This window comes from Aquarana catesbeiana, linkage group LG04, assembly GCF_042186555.1.
Source record: "Aquarana catesbeiana isolate 2022-GZ linkage group LG04, ASM4218655v1, whole genome shotgun sequence".
NCBI classification, from domain to species: Eukaryota; Metazoa; Chordata; class Amphibia; order Anura; family Ranidae; genus Aquarana; species Aquarana catesbeiana.
The window spans coordinates 36,400,327-36,425,197 of NC_133327.1; the positions used below are offsets into that span (position 1 = coordinate 36,400,327).

Consider the following 24,871-nt stretch of genomic DNA (forward strand, 5'->3'; position numbering starts at 1 on the left):
TGAGTACACCCCTAAATGAAAATGTCCTAATTGGGCTCAATTAGCCATTTTCCCTGCCTGGTGTCATGTGACTCATTACAAGGTCTCAGATGTGAATGGGGAGCAGGTGTGTTAAATTTGGTGTTATCGCTCTCACTCTCTCATACTGGTCACTGGAAGTTCAACATGGCACCTCATGGCAAAGAACTCTCTGAGGATCTGAAAAAAAGAATTGTTGCTCTACATAAAGATGGCCTAGGCTATAAGAAGATTGTCAAGACCCTGAAACTGAGCTGCAGCACAGTGGCCAAGACCATACAGTGGTTTAACAGGACAGGTTCCACTCAGAACAGGCCTCGCCATGGTCGAGCAAAGAAGTTGAGTGCACGTGCTCAGCGTCATATCCAGAGGTTGTTTTTGGAAAATAGACGTATGAGTGCTGCCAGCATTGCTGAAGAGATTGAAGGGGTCGGGGGTCAGCCTGTCAGTGCTCAGACCATACGCCACACACTGCATCAAATTGGTCTACATGGCTGTCATCCCAGAAGGAAGCCTCTTCTAAAGATGATGCACAAGAAAGCCCCCAGACAGTTTGCTGAAGACAAGCAGACTACGAACATGGATTACTGGAACCATGTCCTGTGGTCTAATGAGAAAAGATAAACTTATTTGGTTCAGATAGTGTCAAGTGTGTGTGGCGGCAACCAGGTGAGGAGTACAAAGAAAAGTGTATGTTGCCTACAGTCAAGCATGGTGGTGGGATTGTCATGGTCTGGGGCTGCATGAGTGCTGCCGGCACTGGGGAGCTACAGTTCATTGAGGGAACCATACTGAAGCAGAGCATGATCCCCTCCCTTCGGAGACTGGGCCACAGGGCAGTATTCCAACATAACAAACCCAAACACACCTCCAAGATGACCACTGCCTTGCGAAAGAAGCTGAGGGTAAAGGTGATGGACTGGCCAAGCATGTCTCCAGACCTAAACCCTATTGAGCATCTGTGGGGCATCCTCAAATGGTAGGTGGAGGAGCGCAAGGTCTCTAACATCCACCAGCTCCGTGATGTCCTCATGGAGGAGTGGAAGAGGACTCCAGTGGCAACCTGTGAAGCTCTGGTGAACTCCATGCCCAAGAGGGTTAAGGCAGTGCTGCAAAATAATGGTGGCTTTACAAAATATTGACACTTTGGGCCCAATTTGCACATTTTCACTTAGGGGTGTACTCACTTTTGTTGCCAGCGGTTTAGACATTAATGGCTGTATGTTGAGTTATTTTGAGGGGACAGCAAATTTACACTGTTATACACTCACTACTTTACATTGTAGCAAAGTGTCATTTCTTCAGCGATGTTACATGAAAATTTATAATAAAATATTTACAAAAATGTGAGGGGTGTACTCACTTTTGTGAGATACTGTAAGTCTAATCACCTATTTTTCCAGTGACCAATTTTCATTAACATTTAAACATATACAACAAAGAAAGTGCTATACAATTTTTCATACTGTAATACAGACGATTTTAAACTTAACAATTAAGGGGTAATCATGGATTTAATTGAAAGAAGGATGGCCTAATCTGGGTCTCCAACCTGCTATCAAATATTAGTGAATATGAGGGGGGGAGGGGGTCTGGTCCTACTTCCGTAGGTGGTAGTAGAAGTTGGTTAAGGGCAGTGTTTTCAAAATTAGAGCCTGCATGCGGATGTGGCCCCTTGGTAGCCTTTATCCGGCCCTTGGGGCACCATTCCTTCCACTGACATCAATGATGGGGCATAATTCCTCCCACCGATATAAATGATTGAGCAATATTCCTCCCACTGACACCTATGCAGCACTATTTCTCCCACTGACACCAATGATGTGATACAAATCCTCCCATAGACACCAATGATGGGGCACTATTCCTCCCACTGACACCAACGATGGGGCATTATTCCTCCCACTGAGTCTAACAATGGGGCGCTATACCTCCCAATGATACCAATGATGGGAAACTATTCATCCTACTGTCACCAATGTTGGGACATTATTTCACCCACTGACACCAATGATGGGGCACTATTCCTCCCACTGACACCAACGATGGGGCATTATTCCTCCCACTGACACCAACAATGGGGCATTATTCCTCCCACTGAGTCTAACAATGGGGCGCTATACCTCCCAATTACACCAATGTTGGGGCACTGTTTCCCCCACTGACACCAATGATGGGGGACTATTCCTTCCTCTGACACCAGCGATGTGACACTAATCCTCCCAATAACACCAATGATGTGACAGAAATCATCCAATTGACACCAACGATGGGACTCTATTCCCCCCCTTTGACACCAATGATAGGGCACTATTTCTCCTCCTACTGACCACTAGTGATATGTACTCCCACTGAGCACCAAGCCTGAGGCATTGTCTGCTCCCAGTGATGCTGGGACATTTACTACTCCCTCTGGCCACAGTCTGGCCCCCCAAATGTCTAAACTGGCCCTTTGTTTAGAAAGTTTGGAGACCCCTTGTCTAAGGTGTACCTAAATGAAGTAGAGACATGGGAAGGGGAAGTGGGGTGGGGGTGATTAGTAAGAATTGGATGTTCCCTTGTACTCTTCCCAAAGAGGAGGCTGGGGGGGGGGGCAATTGCTGGTTTCTATTGAATTTTTAGCTTATTTATATTATGAAGAATGAATAACCCCAAAGTATTCAGAAGCACCCAAAACTTCCAGGTGGGCAGAAATGTAGCCAGTGTCTGCGGAGGGAGATGTCATCTCCTGGAGTTGTTAGAAGGTCTTCTAGACTCTATAAGTAAAAACATCTCATTGGGGTGGACTGATTCGTTAACCACTTTAAAGCAGCTTGCTCCCATTCTTTATGCCTGACCTTGCTTTGCTAATTTTTTTATAAATAGACAACGGTAATAACTAATGGCATGTGTCTCCCCCTCCAGCGACACTTTGAACGTGGTGTCCTCAGACCACAGAACATTCACCACCAAACAGAAAGCCATGGGCAAAGAGGACTTCACCAAGATTCCACACGGGATGGGCGGAGTTCAGGACCGCATGAGCGTCATATGGGAGAAAGGCGTGGTGAGTGTGTCTCAGCCAGTACTTAGGTCACATCAGAGGGAGGGTGTCTTTATATTTGAAATAGCCATTTGTTTACCAGTTGGTCTTCCCGTCTGGTTGTAAATGGCCCCCAGCCATATGTGTACAATATCATAAAATCCAAAAACAACCATAACTTGGGTTGAGGATTCTGTTAAATCCTGAACTAAGAAGCTTTATTTTAACGTAATGTAGAAAAGATGGGGGTAGTGAGCAAGGCTCACTGCTGTACTCATTAAACATTGATTGGTTATTGGTTGTTATGGGCCACTGCTCATATAGGAGCTATAGTGTACTGTCAGTACATAGACATTGAGGATACTGTTCACACTTGTTCTTCCATATTTAGATGATTATGGGGGTGATTTACTAAGAAGAAAGCACTGCACCAGTTCATACATTAATTGGTGCGCCGGAAAGTCATTAATTGAACGTGCGAACCGGCGCACATTGAAGCGCAAATAGCGATACTAAATACCCACATATGTAAACTGCAATTGGTGCTGGGGTAACTGTGGTTTTCTCATTGATAATAGCACACACCCAATACAATTGGTTAATTTCATCTCATTGGATGTGTCTTGTTAGACAATTAGGTGTTCTAAGTTAATTAACCCTTTTGATGCTAATCTCATTCCTATTACTTCTAACATAACTTTGAAATTTCTTTTTTTCTTTTTTAGCCCAAATCTTTCAATACATTACAAAGAACAGAGAAGTGTTTCTAAACCCAATAAATTAATATTTTCAGATGTTGATCTTTAAAGGTGACCATAGACTGCAAATAGTTAGATCTTAAATAAATTATATTTAGTGCAAGAGCCTGTTTGATTTCCTATAATTTGAATTAATTGTTCAAGTGCGTCTTCCTATTACCTATTTTGCCTAAATATCGAGAATACAGAGATAGGCCAATCAGATTGTATACCGCATGACCATCTTAAGTGCCAAATTTGGAATGTAGATGTGCCATGACCCACTTGTATTTTTCAAACGATATTTTGTGGACATTATATAAGGCACATGAAAAAACACCTTATTTCAAGACATGCTAGAGTGATCGGGAATCTTCAAACTACAGCTCTCCAGCTGTTGCGGAACTACACATCCCATGAAGCATTGTAAAACTCTGACATTCACAGACATGACTAGGCATGATGGGAATTAGTTTGTGAACAACTGGGGGGCTGTAGTTTGAAGACCCCTGTGCTAGACCATTATTATGCCTCCAGAACTGGGAGTGTGGCATCTACCCAACTTCTCTCTGCTGGTGGACACAAGAACCTACATCTATAGATATATATATAGATATATCTATATATACACACACACTGAAGCTGGAAGCAATATACATTGGCCGGAAGTGAATCTGTACACAGGAAGTAGGTGTGTGTTTTGAGGCCAGATCATTTAGACATACACACATAACCCACACAAACACCACCCCATGTAAAAATAAATAAAAAATTATCTTAATTTGCAAATATGGATCTTCTCTTCCTCAGAGAGCAGTGAGCAGGGCATGGTGGTGGGAAGAAATTAGCAGCAGTACAAGCAACTTCCTGGAGGGACGTGATGTCATTCCTGTGTGCTGTCCACCGCTTCCGGGAACGAGATATGCTCCGCGGGTACATACCTTCGCGTACACAGCAGTTGCGCATCTCACATACACAGCGGTTAAATTTTTTTTTTAAATTAATAGTAAAGCAGATGCAGATTTCCAGGACTGGACTAACAAATGTTTATAATGAAAGGCAACTGGTGTTTTCTATTAAACAAGGTCTAAATGGGCCATTGACTTACATCACAGTTGAACTTAGGAACGTGTCTTTGCAAAGTTAAACTAAATGAAATCCTTTCTTATTTTTGCTTGGGGATAGAGTGCAGAGGGGTTAGAAGTCTTGTCAGTTTTTGGAGATGTCTGCACCCCTGATAGGATGAAGACACCTCCCAAATGTTGCCACTTTCTCCTTCAAATGTATTCACTTCCTGTCACATAGCTAAACAGGAAGTGAGGGTAAAACCCTACTAATGTCTTTCCTTGGGGACACACAGGTCAATCTAAATAGCTTCCCCATTAGGTAAATTGCACTCTAGCATTTTGCTCTGTACACCCCAAATTATTAGGTATCTTGGACTTTGGGGTTTATTTACTAAAGGCAAATCCACTTTGCACTACAAGTGCACTTGGAAGTGCAGTTGGTGGAGATCTGAGGGGGACATGCAAGAAAAATAAAAAACAGCATCTTTGCTTCTACATGATTGGATGATAAAATCACCAGTGCTTCCTCTCAGATTTACAGCGAATACACTTGTGTTGCAGAGTGGATTTGCCTTTAATAAACCCCCAAATACCTAATAATTTGGGGTGTACACAACAAAGTGCTAGAGTATAATTTGCCTAATGGGGACACTAGTTAGATTGACCTGTGTGTCCCCAAGGAAAGACATTGGTAGAGTTTTACCTTCACTTCCTGTTTGGCTATGTGACAGGAAGTGAAGCCAATTTTCAGAAAAGGGACACAAAGCCCAACCTAAAAAAGACAAGCAGGGGTTCTAACACTCACTTGGTTTCCCTCAAATGCCCACAATTACAATAGGATTGTCTTGAGCTTGATTTTAGCTCAGTGCTCTAAATCAGTAGTTCTCAACCCTGTCCTTGAGTACTTCCAACAGGCCATGATTGCAGGTTTTCCTTCATCTTGCATAGGTGCTTTAAATCAGAGTCAATGGCTTGGTATTTTGGACAGCTATTTTAGCTAAGATAAATTCCCAAAACATGTCCTGTCGGGGGTACTTGAGGACTGAGGCTGGGAACAACTGCGATGCATAGTAACCCATTATGATTTACCTTTGCAGGGAAATAAAGAGGAAGTAAAACCCACCAGGGTGGGAAATCTGTTGCATAAAAATTGTTTAGGGGGGGAGTGTAAAATGCATCACTTGGATTGAGCATGCATCTGCAAAACAAATGAACAACACACATACAACATAAAAATTTACTACAAATTTTTTTTTGGTCAACAAAACAGAACTTGAAAAAGAGCAAGGAAAGCAAAAAACACATGTATGTTAATTTGAGACACTAACAGAATATGGTTTTGAGGTCTGACCATTTTGCAGAGGAAATTAACAGGAGTTAAAAGGACTGCGCCCACAAATGGACAGTCTCTTAAGGATTTAAACATTTATTAGGCACAACATCTTGGGGAAGATTTTGCAAAATAATGCAGCACAAACAATTAAATCAAAGTGAAACTAACAACCTACAAATGGCACACATTGACAACATCAAAAATATTTCAGGGAAAACAAACCCCTATCCAAACACACAGCAAGCCAGCCCATGAAAGGGGGGGGTGTATGCTTGGGGGCAGAAGGGGCTCAGGGAACCCAAAAATCAACCACCTTGTTCCCATATTCAGGGGGACAAGGGCCTCTTCCACACAACCCTAGGCTGGGGCTGTGGGGGGCTGCAGACAGGGGGCTTTACGGAATGTGGAAAGCCCCTTTAAACTAGTGGATACAAGGTGCTTTGTGGTTGGTATTGGGCTGAGCCAGCTATGTTGAGTGCATGTGGCCTTGTATGGTTCAGGAGGGGGTTGGGTTATCGCTCTTCTCGCCCCTTTCCTAGCTGGCCCTGTTGTATGCTCTGAAAAAGGATGTGGTTTGGATTGGTAAAGACAGCTCACAGCCTTTTGAGAATGGAGTGTGGAGTTCCCCTTTAAAAGCAAAAGTTAGCCCATGGAAATGCAAGGGATTAGAGGGGGGACACAAGAGCATTGTAGAATGGAGTGTGGAGTTCCCCTTTAAGAGCAAAAGCTAGCCCAAGGAAATCATATGCATTAGAGGGGGAAGGTTAAATGCCCTTTTAGGAGGAGCTAGAGGGGAGAGAGTCTTTTTACAAAATTTTAACAAGGTGCATGTCACATGTTGGTAATGTAACCTGTGTGCAAATCTCCGTAAAAGAATACATAAAGGTGAGCCAGCGTTCATATGCAGCACTGCAGAGTCTCCTCTGAGTGCTTATTTGAGTTACTGTTGCCTTTCTATCATCTGGAACCAGTCTGCCCATTCTTCTCTGACCTCTGACAACAAGACATTTTCTTCCACACAACTGCCACTCACTGGATATTTTCTTTTTTTCGGACCATTCTCTGTAAACCCGAGAGATGATTGTGCATGAAAATCCCAGTAGATCAACAGTTTTTGAAATACTCAGATCAGCCCGTCTGGCACCAACAACCATGCCACGTTCAAAGTTAAATCCCCTTTCTTCCCCATTCTGATGCTCGGTTTGAACTTCAGCAAGTTGTCTTCACCATGTCTAGATGCCTAAATGCATTGAGTTTCTGCCATGTGATTGGCTGATTAGCAATATGTGTTACCAAGCAATTGAACAGGTGTGTCTAATAAGGTGGCTGGTGAGTGTATAGATTTCCTTTAAATAAATTTGGTAAGAAGCAATTTGGAATCTCTGTAACTTTTTCTCCATCACAGCTACTCCAACTTTACCTTATTTTTCCCACAATGGTAGCAAGTCCTCGACTGTGTTGAAAATGTTTACTCCCAACAATAAAACCCTTTGAAGCTGTGGCAGCTGTCTTGAGCCCGCCTTCACTTCCTGTCTGAATTGCTTTGGTCATCATCAGTCCCCTCTTTTTGTCATTCTTACTGTCATAGTTACATAGTAGGTGAGGTTGAAAAAAGACACAAGTCCATCAAGTCCAACCTATGTGTGTGATTATATGTCAGTATTACATTGTATATCCCTGTTATGTTGTGGTCGTTCAGGTGATTATCTAATAGTTTTTTGAAAATATCGATGCTCCCCGCTGAGACCACCGCCTGTGGAAGGGAATTCCACATCCTTGCCGCTCTTACAGTGAAGAACCCTCTACGTAGTTTAAGGTTAAACCTCTTTTCTTCTAAATTTAATGAGTGGCCACAAGTCTTGTTTAACTCATTAGGTCATTGCCCACCTCTTACAGTTTTTAGCTTTCTCTCCTATTAATCATTTTGTTCCAATGCATTATATGAAAGAACACATCCCCAGCATCCCTTTAGATGTACATGTTCAAACAACTCACCAGCAGATAGCACAGCAGTGCAGCACCGGTTGGCCATCAGAGAGGAGCATGCACTTCTAAAGGGATTCTTGGGATGTGTTCTTTCATATAACGTTCTTGAAAGAAGATCTGAGCCAGGGTGCTGTGACTTTTAAAGGAACCTGCCTGCCCCTCCCAGCAAACACAGAACAAAGAGCAGCAAGCAGACTCAGTGATGGCGCCAATGGGCCCCAAAAATGTATTTCTTCAAAAACAAAATGGTTTGATTGAAAATTATTAATTGTATGGTGATTGCATAGTAAGGGGTGGGGGCAGAGTGAACAAGAGAAGGTATTATATACATACATTACACTTCAGGTTTAAGGCAGATTTCACCCGCCGAGTCATATCATTTCATTGCCTTTATATTTCTCTCCCGCTTTATACTGTCCCTGTCTTTACACATTAATGTGTTTGTGTTGCAGGTGGGAGGAAAGATGGACGAGAACAGATTTGTAGCTGTGACAAGCTCCAACGCAGCCAAGATTCACAACATGTACCCACGTAAAGGGCGTATTATCCCCGGAGCCGATGCTGACATTGTGGTGTGGGATCCAGAAGCCGCCAGGTATGTAATAACTGTGTCCCAATACTGAAATCTATACCTTGCGGTGCAGTTTGCGTCAGTACAAAATCAATGGGCGCAAATTGTACTGCAAAGAATCCCATGCAATGCGGTTTGATTCCTGTTTGGACCACATGCAATTTTCCCCTCCATTCCTGTGTGTGTGTTCTTTCAGTCTTGCAGGCTGTTTATTGCAGGTTGTCTGTCTGTATCTGCTCTGCAGGACCATCTCTGCCAGCACCCAGGTCCAGGCTGGAGATTTCAACCCCTACGAGAATATGCGATGCCATGGTGTGTCACTGGTCACCATTAGCCATGGCCGTGTGGTGTACGAGAACGGCGTCTTCATGTGTGCCGAGGGCTCTGGCTCCTTTTTCCCGATGAGGACCTATCCAGATTACCTGTATAAGAAGATGATCCAGAAAGAAAAGGTGAGTAGTGGTATCATGGAGACAGGGAATGTGCCAATGTAGGTACAGGGTAATAATGCTATTAAAGCAGACCTTGCAGTCCGCAGCAGATATGGAGCTGTAGAGTACCCCCTACCCAATGAGCATCCCAAATCCCATGAGAATGTACTCCTGCAAAGTACACAGATTTAGTATTCCCAGCTTTCCCAGGATCCCACAGAAAGGCCAATTGCGAACATTGGCTTCTAGGTGAAGTAAGACGCCAAGGTACTGTAGGTAGGTTGTTTTTTTTTTTGTTTTTTTTTTTTTGTTAATGGTTTTGTTTTTTGTTTTTTCAGCCTTAGTGGTGTAGAATGATGTAGATTGGGGAATAACATATAGCTCCAAGTTCTGCTTTAACCACTCCAGCTCTGGAAGGTTTACCCCCCTTCATGACCAGGCCATTTTTTTCAATACGGCACTGCGTTACTTTGACAATTGCGCGGTTGTGCGACGTTGTACCCAAATAAAATTTGTCCTTTTTTTTTTTTTTTCACAAATGGAGCTTTCTTTTGGTGGCATTTGATCACCTCTGCGGTTTTTATTTCTTGCGCTATAAACAAAAAACAACAGAAAATTTTGAAAAACAAAACAATATTTTTTACTTTCTGCTATAAAACATATCCAATAAAAAATTAAAAAAATAAATTCCTTCATCAATTTTGGCCAATATGTATTCTGCTACATATTTTTGGTAAAAAAGATCCCAATAAGCGTATATTGATTGGTTTGCGCAAAAGTTATAGCATCTACAAACTATAGGATATTTTTTTTTACTAGTAATGGTGGGAATCAGCAACTTATAGTGGGGCTGCAACATTACGGTGGACAAATCGGACACTAAGTGACACTTTTTGGGGACCAGTGACACTAATACAGCGATCAGTGCTAAAAAAAATATGCGCTGTCACTGTATTAATGACACTGGCAGGGAAGGGGTTAGCATCAAGGGCGATCAAAGGGTTAAATGTGTTCCCTGGGTGTTGTTTCTAACTGTGGGGGAGGTGCTTTGACTGGGGGAAGACAGAGATCTGTGTTCCTGCTTAGCAGAAACACAGGATCTCCATCTTCTACTCTCACAGAACGGCAATCTGCCTTGTTTACATAGGCAGACCGCCGTTCTGCCTCTCTCAGGAATGATCTCCGGGTGCTGGCGAACATCGGATGCTGGTGAACATTGGCCAGACCTGCCGATTGGCTCCTGCTGTGCCCAATCACAGCAGGAGCGGGTCGCCGGCGGCGCGCATGTTCACTCCAGACCCGGAAATGTAATCGACATAGAGGTACGTGATTTCGCGCTGAAGGGCCACCCTGCCGCAGTACATGTACGCAGGGCGGTCTGGAAGTGGTTAAAAGTGAATTCCATCTTACAAAGACTACATGCTGTACAAAGGCGTTTGCCCACCGGCATCAGCCCTTCACAAACCACAGAACTTTTGATCCAGAGGAGATGATATTAACTTCTACTGAAAGAGAAACTGAAATCTAGTAACTTTCCCCAAAAATGCAGGCAGAGGGCAAAGGATCCGTCATTAGCTTTGCAGCGGATCACTGACTTACCATGTCATATTCTGCACTATGGGGATGATTTACTAGAGGCAAATAGACAGTTGCTCCAGAGCTTAGTAAATAAGGTAAATCTTCACTTTGCAAAGAATACCCAATCACATGCAAAGAAAATAAAAAAACAGCATTTTTTGCTTGCACGTGGTTGGTTGATGGTAGTCAGCAGAGCTTCTGCTCATTTACTTGGAGCAAAGTGCATAGACTATTTGCCATTAGTAAATCAACCCATGTGTGTCTTCATGGAGGAGGCCGCCTTGGTAGTGTGCATATCTGTAACAAATAAGTACTGTATACATCGATTTGCCATAACATTAAGATCACTGATAGATAAAGTGAATGACATTGATTATCTCTTTACAATGGCATCTGAAAGTCAGTGGGATACATTAGGCCAGGTTTCTCAACCAGGGTTCCATGGAATCCTAGGGTTCCTCCAGAGGTTGCTGGGGGTTCCTTGAGCAATGAACAATTTCTATCCCTCAGACAAGTTTCCACTTACACCATTGATCTCGTTAGTTATCTATAAGGAGTTAACTCTTCCCAATGACCACAAGTGTAAGGAGCATTCTTCCCACTGACCATCACACTAATGTATCATGAGTTGTAGTACCTTTTTAGCAGGGGTTCCGTGAGACCGGAACATTATCTCCAGGGTTCCTCTGTGTTGAAAAGGTTAAGAAAGTTGCATTAGTTAACATGTTGTCCCTGAAGTTGATGTGTTAAAAGCAAAAAAAATGGCAGGCGTAAGGATTTGAGCAACTTTCAAGTCATTCATGTGGATGTTACTTGACACTTTCCCTATACCTAAACATTGTTGCTGACTAAGTACACCCCTTCATGGAAATGGTATTCCCTGCTGGCAGTGGCCCCTTTCAGCATGATAATGTGCACTGCCACGCTGCAAAAATGGTTCAAGTATGGTTTGAGGGACACAACTTTGGGTGTTGACTTGGCCTCCAAATTCTCTAGATCTCAAACATCTGTGGGCTGTGCTGGAAAAACAATCCATGGAGGCCACGCCTCGCATCTTACAGGACTTAAAAAATCTGCTACTGATGGCTTGGTGCCAGATACCGCAGCAGACCTTCAGGGGTCTAGTGACATCCATGCCTTGATGGGTCAGGGCTGTTTTGGTGGCAGAGGGGGTACCTACTCAATATTAACCACTTAAGGACCGACGCGCGACTATGTACATCGGCAAAATGGCACGGCTGGGCAAATGGGCGTATAAATACGTCCATTTGAATTTCCCGCGTGAGCCGGCCGGGAGCTCCATGAGTCGGGTCGCGGGTCCCGCGGACTCGATCGCCGCGGGGATTCCCGCGATCGTCTCACGGAGAGCAGGAACAGGGAGATGCTGATGTAAACAGCATCTCCCCATTCTGGCTAGTGACATAGTTACATAGTTACATAGTAGGTGAGGTTGAAAAAAGACACAAGTCCATCAAGTCCAACCTATGTGTGTGATTATGTGTCAGTATTACATTGTATATCCCTGTATGTTGCGGTCATTCAGGTGCTTATCTAATAGTTTCTTGAAGCTATCAAGACCACCGCCTGTGGAAGGGAATTCCACATCCTTGCCGCTCTTACAGTAAAGAACCCTCTACGTAGTTTAAGGTTAAACCTCTTTTCTTCTAATTGTAATGAGTGGCCACGAGTCTTATTAAACTCTCTTCTGCGAAAAAGTTTTATCCCTATTGTGGGGTAACCAGTATAGTATTTGTAAATTGAAATCATATCCCCTCTCAAGCGTCTCTTCTCCAGAGAGAATAAGTTCAGTGCTCGCAACCTTTCCTCATAACTAAGATCCTCCAGACCCTTTATTAGCTTTGTTGCCCTTCTTTGTACTCGCTCCATTTCCAGTACATCCCTCCTGAGGACTGGTGCCCAGAACTGGACAGCATACTCCAGGTGCGGCCGGACCAGAGTCTTGTAGAGCGGGAGAATTATCGTTTTATCTCTGGAGTTGATCCCCCTTTTAATGCATGCCAATATTCTGTTTGCTTTATTAGCAGCAGCTTGGCATTGCATGCCATTGCTGAGCCTATCATCTACTAGGACCCCCAGGTCCTTTTCCATCCTAGATCCCCCCAGAGGTTCTCCCCCCCAGTGTACAGATTGCATTCATATTTTTGCCACCCAAATGCATTATTTTACATTTTTCTACATTGAACCTCATTTGCCATGTAGTCGCCCTCCCCATTAATTTATTCAGGTCTTTTTGCAAGATTTCCACATCCTGCGGAGAAGTTATTGCCCTGCTTAGCTTAGTATCGTCTGCAAATACAGAGATTGAACTGTTTATCCCATCCTCCAGGTCGTTTATGAACAAATTAAATAGGATTGGTCCCAGCACAGAACCCTGGGGAACCCCACTACCCACCCCTGACCATTCTGAGTACTCCCCATTTATCACCACCCTCTGAACACGCCCTTGTAGCCAGTTTTCAATCCATGTACTCACCCTATGGTCCATGCCAACGCACCTTATTTTGTACAGTAAACGTTTATGGGGAACTGTGTCAAATGCTTTTGCAAAATCCAGATACACCACGTCTACGGGCCTTCCTTTATCTAGATGGCAACTCACCTCCTCATAGAAGGTTAATAGATTGGTTTGGCAAGAACGATTCTTCATGAATCCATGCTGATTACTGCTAATGATATCATTCTTATTACTAAAATCTTGTATATAGTCCCTTATCATCCCCTCCAAGAGTTTACATACTATTGATGTTAGGCTAACTGGTCTGTAATTCCCAGGGATGTTTTTTGGGCCCTTTTTAAATATTGGTGCTACATTGGCTTTTCTCCAATCAGCTGGTACCATTCCAGTCAATAGACTGTCTGTAAAAATTAGGAACAACGGTCTGGCAATCACCTGACTGAGTTCCCTAAGTACCCTTGGATGCAAGCCATCTGGTCCCGGTGATTTATTAATGTTAAGTTTCTCAAGTCTAATTTTAATTCCGTCCTCTGTTAACCATGTAGGTGCTTCCTGTGTTGTGTCATGAGGATAAACACTGCAGTTTTGGTTACTGAAGCCCCCCGATTCACTCGTGAATACTGAGGAGAAGAATAAATTCAATACTCCCTGTCATCGGAGCAGAGATCAGTGTACTGACAGACACAGCCCAACCCCCCTACAGTTAGAAAACACTCCCTAGTACTGACTTAACCCCTCCCCGCCTCCTAGTGGTTAACCCCTTCACTGCCAGTGTCATTCACACAGGAATCAATGCATTTTTATAGCACTGATTGCTGTATAAATGACAATGGTCCCAAAAATGTGTCAAAAATGTCCGACATGTCGCAGTCACAATAAAAATCGCTGATCGTAAAGTAAAAAAAAATTATTAATAAAAATGCCATAAAACTATCCCCTATTTTGTAAACGCTATAACTTTTGCACAAACTAATCAATAATTGCTTATTGCGATTTTTTTTACCAAAAATATGTAGAAGAATACGTATCGGCCTAAACTAAGGAAAAAAATGTTTTCTTATATATTTTTGGGGGATATTTATTATGGCAAAAAGTAAAAAATAATGCGTTTTTTTCAAAATTGTCGCTCTTATTTTGTTTATAGCGCAAAAAATAAAAATCGCAGAGGTGATCAAATACCACCAAAAGAAAGCTCTATTTGTGGGAAAAAAAGGACGTCAATTTTGTTTGAGAGCCACGTTGCATGACCGCGCAATAGTCAGTTAAAGTGACGCAGTGCCAAATTGCAAAAAGTGCTCTGGTCTTTAGCCAGCCAAATCCTCCGGGGCTGAAGTGGTTAAGTGGGTCATCATAATGTTATGGCTTATTGGTGTATATTATGTGCAATTCCATTGAATTAACACTAGCTGGAGATCTTTGCTCACAGAAAGGCAGCTAAGTGCTGTTTTTGTATGTTAAGTGAGCACAGAATAAAATCATTTCTATAAAACTTTAACTCTATAAGCCTTATTCAGCAATCTGCAATGTCGCTCAGAACATGGACAACATGCTTTATTAATAGCTGGAACTCCATGTGATAACATTGCTTGATTTACATGTTAGAATAAAGTGTTTTCGTTTTCCTTGTATGTTTAACATCCAGTTGATAAAAGATATTTGTGGCACATCCTGACAGCATTCAATGGGGAGGAGCCACAATCTAGTGTGTGCTGCCATGATCCTGCCAAAAATGCAGTGTCCTTGTCACTTCTGGGAGCTGAAAATACAGCTCCAACATCCATATCTTTCTTGTGCAAAGAGAAAAAAAAGCCTGAATAAGAAAACAAATGCAGCCACTACATCTAAGGACTGGTAAGCTGCAATATGTTACATTTTTGTTTTGGAGTTTAGATACACTTTAAAAAGGAAAGTTTATACACAAAAGGGATAAAGTATTGCCCCCTTCCCGATTTTTTTTTTTTTCATATTTGTCACACTCAAATGATTCAAATCATCAAGCAAATTTTAATATTACACAAGGATGACCCGAGTAAATACAAAATGCGGTTGCTCCTCCTCCCCTTGCTAAATCATGAATGAACACATTTTTTTGTAAAGCTGAGTTACATTTCACTTGCCACACCCTGATTATTGCCAGACCTGTTGAATCAAGAAATCACTTAAAGCGGAACTCCAGTCTCCACAACTGTTTTGTTTTAAAAGCACCACCATGATTGTTATTACTTGTACTGCAATAATTGGCTATTGTTGTAACTGTATTCATACCTGTTATTGTTACATCTGTAATCGATCACACAATCTTGTTAGCAGGCAGGGACCATGGTGGATGTGGGCATCTGAAGCCTGCTCCTGTTTACTTCCGGGATTCGGTGCAGCTGGTTACCCAGCATGCACCTCCCGATCTTGCGCCTGCAAAGTAATAACACTGTGCAGAGCAGTTTGTTGATTGCAGGTTACCATAGCAATGGCGGCGGTGGAAGTTTCCTGCCCTTTGTTATTGCAATCTGTCAATCAGAAGCCATCTCGGAAGTAAGATGCGGTCGAGGAAATAATGTGAGATTTCAGTATTAGGCAATTCCCTTTGACTCCTGGGATACATGACGTCAATATCCCAGGAGTTCAAGGAAATCGCCTTATGACAACATCACCTAGGTGGCTGGATCGGAAGTGCCGCATACACAGATAAAAATAAGGTATTCAGCCATTAAAAAAAAAATAAAATAAAATAATTATCCATTTAGGAATGAACTGCGGGTGGGCATGTGGATGAAAGCAACTTTTAAAAATGGGTGGGACTCCGCTTCTGACGAAGTGAAGCATGCTAAATGATCTCCAAAAGCAACACATCATGCCGCGATCTAAAGAAATTCAAGAACAGATGAGAAACAAAGTAATTGACATGTATCAGTCTGTAAAGGGTTACAAAGCCATGTCTAAGGCTTTGAGACTCCAGCAAACCACGGTGAGAGCCATTATCCACAAATAGGAAAAACTTGGAACAGTGGTGAACCTTCCCAGGAGTGGCGGGCTTATCAAAACTACTCCAGGAGAACAACAACAACTCATCCAAGAGGTCATAAAAGAACCCAGAACAACATCTAAAGAACTGCAGGCCTCAGTGAAGGTCAGTGTTCATGATTCAACAATAAGAAAGAGACCGGGCAAAAATGGCGTCCATAGGAGAGCTCCAAGGCCAAAGCCACTGCTGACCAAAAAGAACACAAAGGCTTGTATCATATTTTCCAAAAAAATATCTTGATTATTCCCAAGACTTTTAGGCAAATATTCTGTGGACTGATGAGACAAAAGTTTTACTTTTTGTAAGGTGTGGAAGGTTACATCTGGTGTAAAACTAACACAGCATTTAAAAAGAACATCATACTAACAGTCAAACATGGTGGTGGTAGTGTGATGGTCTGGGGCTGCTTTGCAGTTTCAGGACCTGGATGATTTGCCATAATTGATGGAACCAGGAATTCTGCGCTCTAACAGAAAATCCTGAAGGAGAATGTCCGGCCATCAGTTCGTGACTTCAAGCGCACTTGGGTTATGCAGCAGGACAATTATCTGAAACACACCAGCAAGTCCTACCTCTGAATGGCTCAAGAAAACAAAATTAAGGTTTTGGAGTGGCCTAGTCAAAGTCCAGACTTAAATCTGATTGAGATGCTGTCTCATGACCTTAAACAAGCCATTCATGCTGGAAAACCCTCCAATGTGGCTGAATTAAAACAATTCTGCAAAGAAGAGTGGACCAAAATTCCTCCACAGCAATATGAAAGACAAACCCTTGATTGCAGTTGTTGCAACCAAGGGTGGCACAACCGGTTATTAGGTTTGGGGGCAATTACTTTTTCACACAGGGCGAGGCAGGTTTGGACATCTTTTTTCCCGTAATAATAAATGAAATCATCTAAAAACTGCATTTTTAATTTACTCGGGTTATATTTGTGTAATATTAAAATTTGATGATCTAAATCATTTAAGTGTGACAAACATGCAAAAAAATAGAACACTAAGGGGGCAAATACTTTTTCACAGCACCTATGTGGAGTACCCTAACCAGGGAGTGGTATTTTGGGTGCAGGGAATTCAACTCCAAGTCGGATGGGAAATTTCTAGTGAGCTCTCAACTCCGAGTCAGAGGGGGCAAACTCTATATAGTAAGCTCTCAACTCCGAGTCGGAAGGGGGCAAACTCTAAATAGCGATCTCTCAATTCCGAGTAGGAGGGGGCTCTCAACTCTAATGCCGCGGACTTTTCGACCAGACTGGTCCAACAGGCCGAGTCCGGCAGACAATTCGACCATGTGTGGGCTTCATCGGACCTGCAGCAGACTTTTTCGGTCGAAAATCTGACGGACTTTAGGTTTGGAACATGTTTCAAATCTTTACGTCAGAACTCCACCGGACCCAGTTCCTATCGAAAAGTACGCTCATCTGTATGCTAGTCCGACGGACGAAAACAATGCTAGGGCAGCTATTGAGTACTGGCTATCAACTTCCTTATTCTAGTCCGGTCGTACGTCATCACGTACGGATCCGTCGGACTTTGGTGTGATCGTGTGTAGGCAAGTCCGATCTTTGGGAAAGTCTGTTGGAAGTCCGCCGAAAGTCCGTTGGATAGTCCGTCGCACCAGTCCAGTCGAAAAGTCTGCTCGTGTGTATGCAGCATTAGCCAGAGGGGCAAACTCTAATGCCGTGCAGACTTTTCGGCATCAAAGGTCTGACGGTCTTTCCGACGGAGTTACGACGGACTTTCGACGGACTCTCTAACGAACGGACTAGCCTACACACGATCACACCGACGAACCGGACTAAAATAAGGAAGTTCATAGCCAGTAGCCAATAGCTGCCCTAGTGTCGGTTTTCGTCCGTTGGACTAGCATACAGACGAGCGGATTTCTCGATGGGAACTGGGTCCGGCGGAAAGATTTGAAACATGTTCCAAATCTAAAGTCCGTCTGATTTTCGACAGAAAACATTCGCTGAAGGTCCGATGAAGCCCACACACCGTCGGATTGTCCGACGGATTCATTCCGTCGGACTAGTCCGGACGAAAAGTCCGCCCGTGTGTACACGGCATTCGTTTCAAAATTCGGGCAGGTCAGTCGTGATAACAGATATACAGTATATATTTATTGTTTGCAGATGTTAATCGCCAACATGTTTCAGTGCAGTTGCAATGTTACCTTCATCAGAGCTGTTTTCTTAAGCTCCAGATTCTGAAGAATGATTAGGTATTCAAAACCTATCTTTACAATAAAAATCTAAGTTTCTATAGGTAACAGATAAAATAAAAGTTTTGGACCCTAAAAATACCTGTCTGCTAGCAGTTGTGATGGACAAATGGGTATCGTGTTTCACCTCACTGATTACACATTTTTTTATAATAGTGCATAAATTTGTGTTCCTATGTTTCCTTACCACTGAATCATATCCTCACCTCTCCTGATACCAAATTTCCAACAGTGGCCTCAACTCTCTCACCCCCATATTTCTGAGTTGTAAGATCTGCATGACAGGTAAACCATAATATAGTATGGTCATCCATAGAAGGAATGTACACAGTGTTCCATGACTTGCAAAAAATATTTTCTCTCCCTTTATTCAGATTCTGAGCCTGAAGTGCGTAGACCGCACCCCGTATCAAGGAGATGTAGCCGTGGTGGCGCATGCTGGGAAGAAAGAGACAGGAAGTCCGCTGGCAGACACTCCCACTCGGCCAATCACCCGTCACGGAGGCATGCGGGACCTCCACGAGTCCGGCTTCAGCTTGTCTGGTAAGTGGGGACATTGTGTGGAGAGCTAATTTAAAGCTTAAATTCAGGTATCTCTAAAATTTTACTTTGAGGCTGGGTTCACATTGAACAATGGAGCGGCTCACAGCAGGGGGTCCGCTGCATCTCCATTCCCCGTTTCAGGTCTGGATTTTTTACTGAATTCGGACCTGAAACCACACAGGACTTCTGTGCAATTCGCACCGGAGCTGCTCCAGAGATGTGTGAACCAGCTCCATAGAGAGCCGGTGACAATCTCCTCCTATGCGAATTGGATGCGGAGAATCCACATCCAATTCGCACTGGTGTGAAACCAGCCTGAAGGGGAGTTCAGCTTTAAATATACCTAATATCTCATTTTGGATGGCGTAGGGAATGGTTAAAACTTTTGTTGGATTTTTTTTTTTTACTTCTGTCTGTTCCACTGGAAAAATTTCCCTTCACATCCTGTTCTGAAACCACAGTAAGAGAAAATCAATCCAAAGTGAGGGAAATCATCTCTCGGTATTCACTACAACAAATGTCGTCATTGGACTCTATTCCCTCTTTCTTTCTCATCACTGGACACAGAGCAGCCATATACATTACTACCTGGGTTATGCGCCACCTGTAGGTGAATGGACACTGGTAGAATAACCAAAAACAGGAAGTAATATATAACCCCTCACTGGATGTACAGTTTTTTTCGCCAGTGTTTAAAATGGTGGATGGTCACTTTTGAGCTCTCTGTGAGCTTCCATGCTGTAATCCCGCACAGGTTCTTAAGAATCAAGGGACAGCGTTTTCAGATCTGATCCATTTAAAAAAAGCTACTATGCTAAGTTAAATGGTCCCCGAGCCTCGTAAAGAATATTAAGGATCAAGAACGAGGTTTTGCCTGTATTGCAACCTTTGGGTGCTGGACCCTGCATAGTGGAATCCTGGACACCACAGCGCTAAGGCATTCCTGCAGGGTGCTGTACAGGTCCAAGGGAGTGGACCCTCATACTAAAAGGGTACCCAGTCCTTAAAGGTCTGTGGTGACAGAACCTGCCACAATGGGTGAAGGCTGGACCTGTGGCTTAGGCTATTGTCCTGCAGCGGGAGTGGTAAGTGGCCCTGTGAAAAACCAGGGTCCAATTATTATATATTCCCTGGAACAATGTATGTTTAGGCTGATATGTTTAAAAAAAAAATGTTTTCCTTGCTATGCTTGTTTTTCCCACTAGAGGGCATGGGTTTGCTGCTCTGTGTTTATCTTCCCAGAGCTGCATAAGCTGTGGAAAGCTTTAAAAAAAAAATAAAAGTTTTGCTTGCAATGCTTTTTTTTGCCCACTAGAGGTGGTAAGTTGCCCTGTGAAAAACCAGGGTCCAATTATTATCTATTTTCCCCTGCAACAATGTTGCTGGTTGACGGAGGGGACACAGAGCAGTCTGTCCTGGGTGACATGTGAGTCCTATGGGTGATGACAGACACAGCCTAATTATGTTGCATTAGCTGGAAGAACAGTTTATTGTATAAGATTATAGTCTATACTGTAATGCCGTGTACACACGGGTGGATTTTTCGACCGGACAGGTCCGACGGACTTTCGACGGACTTTTGATGGACCTCCGACGGACTTTTTAACGAACGGACTTGCCTACACACGATCACACCAAAGTCCGACGGATTCGTACGTGACGACGTACACCGGACTAAAATAAGGAAGTTGATAGCCAAGTAGCCAATAGCTGCCCTAGCGTCGGTTTTTGTCCGTCGGACTAGCATACAGACGAACTGATTTCTGGGTCCGGCGGAGTTACGACGTAAAGATTTCCAGCATGTTCCAAATCTAAAGTCCGTCAGACTTTCGACAGAAAAAGTCAGCTGAAGGTCTGATGAAGCCCACACACGATCGGATTGTCCGCCGGACTCGGTCAGTCGGACCAGTCCGATAGAAAAGTCCGCTCGTATGTACGCTGCATTACAGTTTATTGTATAAGGGGGAACTATGGTACTGAGGAACTTGTGCATTGTGTCACAAAGCCAGTTAACATTGCTTCAACAAGCTGTGTCTTCTAAAGAAGCGTTCTGGGGGGAGCGCTGCAGCAAAAGGGCACATGTGTTTCATCAGTGGCCCCTGTAGAGGCTAAACAGAACTCTGCTGCAATAGCCTCTCCTGAAAGACCGGATGTCACCGGGCAATCTGAGCCTCTGTGTCTATCTGGCATTGTGGCTACTACCAGTACTACTACTTCAGAGTTTATTACTAAAGAGGACCTGGCATCAGCTTTGGCTGGTTTAGAGAGCAAAATTGCTGGAATGATCGCTTCTGTCACCCAAAGTGGCAGGAAGCGTGATAGGTCCCCTTCCCCTATTCCTCCCATATTGGTGCAAGACTGGGTTGACGAGGTAGAAGAGGTAATGGCCGGTCAGGCAATTGATATCCAAACAGAGGAATCTCCCTCAAGTGATTCTGAGCCTGAAGAAGCTCAGATTATATCATCCTCTCAATCACAAAAGCTTCTCATCCATTCTCTTGTACAGATGGTCCATACAGCTTTTAAGTTACCTCCAGTGGAGTTCCCTGAAACACTTTGTTCCTCCCTGGGTTCCTTGGAGCTCTTTGCTTTGCCATACTGTAGAAGCCCTTAAAGACTCCATGCAGCAGATCTCCCGCATGGCTCTTTTGTCTGTGCACGTGCGCAGAATTTTATGGCTAAAAAGCTGATCAGCAGAGCTTCCTTGTAAGAGGATGCTAGCTGGCTTTCCTTTTCATGGAAAACGTTTGTTTGGAGATGATGTTGATAAGTACATCCAAAAGATATCTGGAGGAAAGAGTTCCCTCCTTCCTGTGAAAAAGGTAGCTACACGGCCCTTTTTTAAGGTGCCACGTGCCAATTCCTCAGGTTTTTCAGGCCCTAGGTAATTCCGACGGCACCAGGGATCTGCTGCCAAAGGTAAACAGCAGGGCCAGGACCAAAAGAGGCCATGGGTCCAAATTTCTGCTAATACTGGCACCAAACCTTCCTTGTGAAGGGACGCCCCCACTTCTGCGGGTTTGGGGGGAGGTTTCTGCAGTTTTGGCAGGAGGTGATCATGGAGGTACCAGTTCCCGAAAGGGGAACAGGGTTTTATTCGAATCTGTTCATGGTTCCAAAGCCAAATGGCGTCATAGGACCAATTCTGGATCTAAGAGCACTGAACCGTTATCTCTCAGTGCGGCCCTTTCAGATGGAATCAGTCCGCTCTGTCCTGACCTCTTTCTAAGAAGGAGATTTTCTGGCATCCATAGATATCAGAGATGCATACCTGCACGTGCCAATTTTTCAACCTCATCAAAGGCTTTTGCATTTTGTCATAGAGGAACAACATTCTCAGTTTGTGGCTCTTCCCTTTGGGCTCACAACCGCACCCTGGGTCTTCACAAAGATCCTAGCACCCTCACTGGGTCTTCTAAGATCTCGAGGGATCTTGATTGCAGGCTACTTAGATGATCTTCTACTCAGGGATCAATCACTGCAGGTTTTGATAAGGAACGTGACCTTTTCCTGTAACATCTCGGATGGATTATAAATTACTAGAAATCGTCTCTAAAACTGGTTCAAAGTCTGGAATACTTAGGCATTGTTATGGACACAGTCCATACAAGAGTGTTCTTGCCTCCAAAAAGGGTCGAGGCCCTAAAGGATTAGGTTCGGCAGGTAAGCCGAAAGAGACGCCTGTCTGTCCGACTCTGTATGAGTCTCCTGGGAAGGATGGTTTCCTCATTCAAGGCAATTCCGTATGCCCAGTTCCATTCCAGGGCATTGCAGCAGAACATTCTGTCTGCATGGAGCAGGAAGATGCAGGCTTTGGATTCCTGCATGATTATAACCCCCAAGGCTCCAGGAAGTCTCGCCTGGTGGTTAGTAGACCAGAATCTGGTACAGGAAAGGTCTTTTCTTCCACTGTCGTGGAAGGTAGTGACCACAGATGCCAGTCTTTCCGGCTGGGGCGCAGTAATGGAAAATTCCACAGTCCAGGGGAAATGGACTCTGAAGGAACAGAGATTGCCCATCAATGTTCTAGAGCATGCGAGCAATATGCCTCGCGCTGAATTATTGGACGTCAAAGTTACAGGGTCAACTGATAATTAGGGTGGCACCAAGAGTCGTCTGACCCACATGAAGGTCAATCATGTGTTATCCTGGGCAGAAAGGCATGTGCTAGTGCTGTCTGCCATCCACATTCCGGGGGTAGAGAACTGGAAGGCACATTATCTCAGCCGCCAACAGATACATTCAGGATAATGGTCTCTGCACCTACAGGTGTTTATGCAGATTTGCCAGCAGTGGGGTACACCGGATGTAGACCTGCTGGCATCCAGGTTCAACTGCAAGATTCAGCAGTTTGTATTCAGAGCAAGAGATCCACTTGTAATCAGGATAGATGCTCTGGTAGTTCCCTGGACTCAATTCTCTTTGATTTCTGCCTTCCCCTGATTACTCTTCTGCCACATCTTTTGAGCAGGGTCCGAGAGGAAATGACATCAGTCATTCTGGTAGCAGTGATTAGCAGGCAAGCCTTGGACACTTCCGCTCCGGCTCGATCTTCTGTCACAGAGGCCTATATTCCACCCGAATTTACGCTCGCTGAATTTGACGGCCTGGCTATTGAAGCCAGGGTGCTCGGAGATTGTTGTATCTCAGGACCAGTAGTAACTACATTCGTGAATGCCAGAAAGGCGGTCACCAGGAAGGTTTATCACAGGGTTTGGAAGGCTTACATTGCGTGGTGTGAGGCCAGAAGTATGCCTCCTCGCATATATTTGGTAGAGAGAATTCTCTATTTTCTTCAGTCAGGCTTCGATAAAAGATTAGCCTCGACAACAATTAAAGGGCAGGTTTCAGCCTTATCAGTGTACTTCCAGAAGCCTTTGGCTTCACATTCCCTGGTCCGGACTTTTCTTCAAGGAATGACTCACTTATTGTGTCCCGTTAAATCACCTCTTTGCCCTTGGGATTTGAATTTGGTTTTGTCGATGCTACAGGAACAGCCTTTTGAAACAATCAACGAAGTTCCATTAGTTCTTTTGACACGGAAGTTGGCATTTCTTTTTGCAATTACTTCGGCTAGAAGGGTCTCCGAATTGGAGGCCCTTTCCTGTAAGGAGCCGTGTTTGATTTTGCACCATGATAAAGTGGTGCTACGTCCTGTTCCGTCTTTTTTGCCTAAGTTAGTTTCTGAATTTCATTTAAATCAGGACATTGTTCTACCTTCTTTTTTCTCTCAGCGTGGCTCACCAGAAGAGAAGCAGTTGCACCTTTTGGATGTGGTGTCTACCTGGAAAGGTCTGCAAGCATCAGACGTTCCGATGCGTTTTTTGTTCTGCCCGGAATGCCCTAAAAAGGGTCAATTGGCTTCTAAGGTGTCCATTTCACTTTGGATTCGCCAGTTAATCACTCCGGCCTTTGGTTAAGCTCCTCCCTTTGGGGTTAGAGCTCATTCTACCAGGGGTGTTGAAACTTCCTGGGCTTTTCACCATCAGGCATCAGTGGAGCAGATTTGCAAGGCTGCTACTTGGTCTTCGGTAAATTCGTTTACAAGATTTTATCAGATGAATGGTAAGGCAGCAGAGGACTCGGCTTTTGGCTGTAGTGTCTTGCGGGCTGCTGTAGAAATCTGATGGTGTTTTCATACAGTGTGTCTCCCTCCCCTCAAGGCTATTGCACTATGACGTCCCAGGTAGTAATGTATATGGTTGCTCTGTGTCCCGTGATGTACGAAAAAGAAAATAGGATTTTTTCTTCATACTTAACTGTAAAATCCATTTCTTTGAGTACATCATGGGACACAGGGGCCCCTCCCCTCTCTTTTTGGGCGTTCATTGCTTGCTACAAAACCGGAGTACTTCCTGTATGTGAGGGGT

General features: G+C 43.8%; 1 protein-coding gene across 1 annotated transcript in view; it reads left to right on the forward strand.

The window, feature by feature from the left end:
- The window catches only part of DPYSL5 (dihydropyrimidinase like 5), a 184,541-nt gene that overhangs the window by 149,915 nt on the left and 9,755 nt on the right, over positions 1–24,871 (forward strand). Inside the window, exons 9-12 of the mRNA XM_073625046.1 lie at positions 2,923–3,064; positions 8,616–8,758; positions 8,979–9,186; positions 18,833–19,001. Of these exons, the coding sequence (XP_073481147.1) occupies positions 2,923–3,064; positions 8,616–8,758; positions 8,979–9,186; positions 18,833–19,001 (662 nt within the window). The remainder of the gene's footprint in view (positions 1–2,922; positions 3,065–8,615; positions 8,759–8,978; positions 9,187–18,832; positions 19,002–24,871) is intronic.